General features: G+C 40.4%; 1 protein-coding gene across 1 annotated transcript; it reads left to right on the top strand.

Annotated features, from left to right (window-relative positions):
• Nucleotides 1–567: 567 nt before the first annotated feature.
• LOC134934072 (olfactory receptor 5G3-like) lies at nucleotides 568–3,917 on the top strand. Its single transcript, XM_063929582.1, has 2 exons — nucleotides 568–578; nucleotides 2,993–3,917. Exons 1-2 carry the CDS (start codon nucleotides 568–570, stop codon nucleotides 3,915–3,917), a joined length of 936 nt encoding a protein of 311 aa, XP_063785652.1.
• Nucleotides 3,918–4,329: the final 412 nt, after the last annotated feature.

Below are 4,329 nucleotides of genomic sequence, written 5' to 3'. Positions count from 1 at the left end.
ACATATGTAAATATGATAAAAATCATAATAAAGCAGCCTCGATCTCCACTGTGATATATAGCTTATTATACACAGTCGTATGTATAAAACAACAATAATGTAGATATTAATATCCATGACCCGCATTTTGATTGCGATTACCATAATTATCCAAATAATATGAATAAATCGTGGATCTAATATATAGGCTGCTAATGATAAGGAGAGTATCCCATATAATAAATGTGTCTACAAAAACCCACATATTGTGCTCATCAATTGAACACTAATATACATTAGTCACAGCGACAACAATCAAATTAATAACAAATAATAGCATAATAAAAAGACAGCATCAAATCACATATATAGAATCCGAATATTGGGGCAACAAAATAAAACTTATGTGAACTAATCTTTATACCTAGGTTATATCTAACCAATCACAGAAATACTGACGTATTGAACTCTTCATTTAGACCCATTGAGTTCATTGTTTGTAAATCATAAATCCAGTGACATTCACGTTTAAGTAGAAGTTTATGTCTATCACCTCCTCTCCGTAATGGGGGAATGTGATCGATTGGCATGAAACAGAAGTCCTTGGCAGTATCTCCTGCTGAGACAAAGTGTTGATTAATGCTTTCTTGATTGATGAATGATGCATTCCAATTCTTTCCTTAAGCATGCAGACTGTTTTGCCCACATACATACGTTTACATGGGCAAAAGATCATATATACAACGTATTTTGGCCCTCGTTCCAAGTTGTTCGCTCGCTAGCTGTCTTTAGCAGCCGGGCAAACGCATACTCGCCGCCCACCGGGGAGTGTATTTTCGCTTTGCAGGAGTGCGAACGCCTGTGCAGCAGAGCAGCTGCAAACACATTTTGTGCAGAACAAGACCAGCCCTGTAGTTACTTATCCTGTGCGATGATTGCTGCGATGAATGACACGGTAATGACATCAGATACTGTACCTGCCCAGCAAACACCCGGCCACACTTGCGTTTTTCCAAACACTCCCAGAAAATGGTCAGTTGACACCCAGAAACTCCCGCTTTCTGTCAATCTCCTTACACTCTGCTGTGCGACTGAAAGCGTCGCTAGAACCTGTGCACAACCACGATGCTCTTTGTATCCGTACGCCGTGTGTGTGCATTGCGGTGCATACGCATGCGCAGTTTTGCCATTTTTTAACTGATCGCTACGGAGTGAACAACGGCAGCTAGCGATCAGCTCGGAATGAGGTCCATTGTCTCACAGTTCCTATGGTGCTTCAAGGGGTATATACGACCTGTCAGGGGATGTTGGAAGCTCATAACAGTTTGGATAAAATGACAATTCACACAGCCAGAGGACTTAAACGAGCCATTGGTGGTTGTTAACCAGCTTCTGCCCTGGGCAATTATTGGACTAATGTCCAAGTATGTAACTTGTTGTTTCAAGTTATTGCTCCTATTGTAGCAGAATAGCGGTCTATCGCCGCACAATTCACCAATGGCTGGATCCAATCTGATAATATGTCAATGCTTCATGATGGCTGATCTTAGCGCACCCGATGTTATTCCACTCAGTGTGTTTTTTTCTTTGGGACAATTTTATTCCTGTGGGGGCCAATATATCATTTTACTTTTCTATGGGAGTCATTTTGGTGGTCCATTTGTTAGTGTTTTTTCTTGTGAAAGCCAATGTGTTTACATTATTTTTCCTTTGCTGGTCAATGTGTATTTTTTTTCTGTAGGACCAGTGTGTGTGTGTGTGTGTGTGTGTGTGTGTGTGTGTGTGTGTGCGCATTTCCTGTGGTGGCCAATGTGTTTTCATTTTTTTCTTGTGGGGCCAAAGTGTATTGTTTTCTGTGTTGGCAAATGTGTTTGTTTTTCTCTGTGGGGGGCAGCTAATGTTTTTATTTCTGTGAAGGCCAATGTGTTTTTATTTCTTTTCTGCAGGTGCCACTGTGTTTGTTTTCTGTAGTGCCAATGTGTGTGTGCATGTTTTTCCTGTGGGAGATAATGTTCATTTAATTTCCTGTGGGGGCAATGTATTTTTATTGTTCTCTGTGGGGGCAAATGTGCTTTTCTGTGGGGCCAATGTGTATTTTTTTTCCTGTAGGGGCCACTGTGTTTTTAGTCTCTGCATGAGTCTGCGTTGCACCGCACATGTGTCTTGATGCTATTCGTAAAGCGTTACAAGACAGATTCAGATGCATTGCACCAAGAAGTGTATAAGAAATGTGTTGGGATTCCCTGGGCAGTTACAGGTGGTTCGCTAACCAGACGCAGAGGTAACATAATATGGGTGTATTGGTGATAGTGGCTGTGTTCAGAAATGCTGAATTACTGACAGTGGAGGCCATACTTTGGTGATCTGCACATAGCATATGGCTGGTGTAAATGTCAATGACATGACCAATGGTGAAGTGTAAAGACACACAAAGCATAATTGCAGCATCTAGATACTGGCAGTGGAAGTTTACATATTAGGATGCACAAATGTAAACCAGGGAATTGCACTGTAGCAGCATTAGTATAAAATCATAGACGGAACTGCAGAACAAGATGCAAGGAAGGCTGCAACTGCATCCAAATTGGAATCAGGGCCTATGAGGGGGGATCTCACCCCTTTGACAGACCCCCTCCCCCTTAGCAGCACCCTATCCCCATTAGGGCTGCTTTGATCAATTTCCCAGGTTGGTTTTCTATCCCAATCTGATCCTGAGTAGAACAGGGGCCTCATCCAAGGGTCAGGTGCTGTTTTAGGCAGTGGGTAGAAGAAGATGGTATAGGTGAGTGAAGGAAAAGCACATGAGGGAAGGGGGCCTTGCTCATGAGAGCTAGTTGTCTAAAGTGGAGGGTTGACAAAGATGGGGAAAGATACTGAGTAACGAGTATGGAGCAGTGGGTCAGTATGAGAGCTGGGAGGCTGTGATAAAGAAGTTGGTTTTTAGAGCCATTTTGACATTTTGTACAGAGGTGTTTATACCCATAATTAATGAACATAATTCATCATAGGGGAGAAACCAGACTGTGGTCACGACATTTATCCTCCTGGGACTTCAGGGTCCCATTAACATAAGGATGTTACTGTTTATACTCTTCCTTGTGATTTATTGTATGACAATATGTGGGAACCTCTTGATCATCACACTGGTGTCCTCCGACAAGAACCTCCAATCTCCCATGTACTTCTTCCTCACACAACTGTCTATAAGCGACATCATCATATCCACAGACGTTGTTCCCTACATGCTTCATATTTTACTGAATGGTGAGGGAAACATTAATTTTATTGGCTGCATCATTCAATTATATTTCTTCAGTGCCTCAGAAACATCTGATTGTTTGATCCTCACAGTGATGGCTTATGACAGATATGTGGCTATTTGCAAACCCCTCCATTATGTGTCTATAATGAACAGGGGACACTGCATGAAATTGGCATTCCTGTCTTGGACGTTGAGTTTTTCCATCATATTAATTGACAGTATTACAACAGCAATGCTACATTTTTGTGGATCAAACATTATTGACCATTTCTTCTGTGATCTTGTTCCCCTACTGGAACTTTCTTGTTCAGATACTAAAATTGTGAAATTAGAAGTTTCTTTACTGAGTGCTCCACTGCTTCTAATCCCAAGCATAATAATTCTATTTTCTTATATTAATATCCTTTTTACAGTCTTAACAACTTCATCTAATACTGTCAGACAGAAAGCCTTCTCAACATGCAGCTCCCATTTGACTGTGGTGTCCTTATATTATGGGACCTTGTTTAGTGTTTATGCTCTACCAATAAAAGGACAGTCATTGAGAATAAGTAAAATCTTATCACTCATTTATACTGTGTTTACCCCTTTGTTAAATCCCTTCATATACAGTCTGAGGAATAAGGACATCAAGAAAGCTTTACAGAACACATTTTCTAAAATTTGTGTTTTTTAGCAATCTTGTTTGATAGAATTAATTTTCTGCAAATCACTGGATGTGAGCAAGAGCAGTATGGGTAATGGATAGCATGGCTGCCTGACAGCACTGAGATCATCAGTTTGATTCCCACCATGGCTCTAACCGTGTGGAGTTTGTTCATTCACCCCTTGCTTAAGTGGGTTCCTCCCACAATCAAAAAAATACTGATAGGTCAATTGACTAAGAAATTTTTTAAAAACAGAAGTGTTCATAGTTTATTTTACCAATTAACAAAATGCAAAGTGGATGAACAGGAGAAATCTAAATCAAATCAATATTTGTGTAAATATTCTTTGCCTTCAATACAGCATCAATTCTTCTAGGCACATTTGCGCACAGTTTTTGAAAGCAATTTGGCAGGGAGATGGTACGAGAATCATGGAGAACT

The sequence above is a fragment of the Pseudophryne corroboree genome, chromosome 6 (genome assembly GCF_028390025.1).
Source record: "Pseudophryne corroboree isolate aPseCor3 chromosome 6, aPseCor3.hap2, whole genome shotgun sequence".
In the NCBI taxonomy this organism is placed as follows: Eukaryota; Metazoa; Chordata; class Amphibia; order Anura; family Myobatrachidae; genus Pseudophryne; species Pseudophryne corroboree.
The sequence above is the reverse complement of the archived record's forward strand: the minus strand, read 5'-3'. Positions and strand labels throughout refer to the sequence as shown.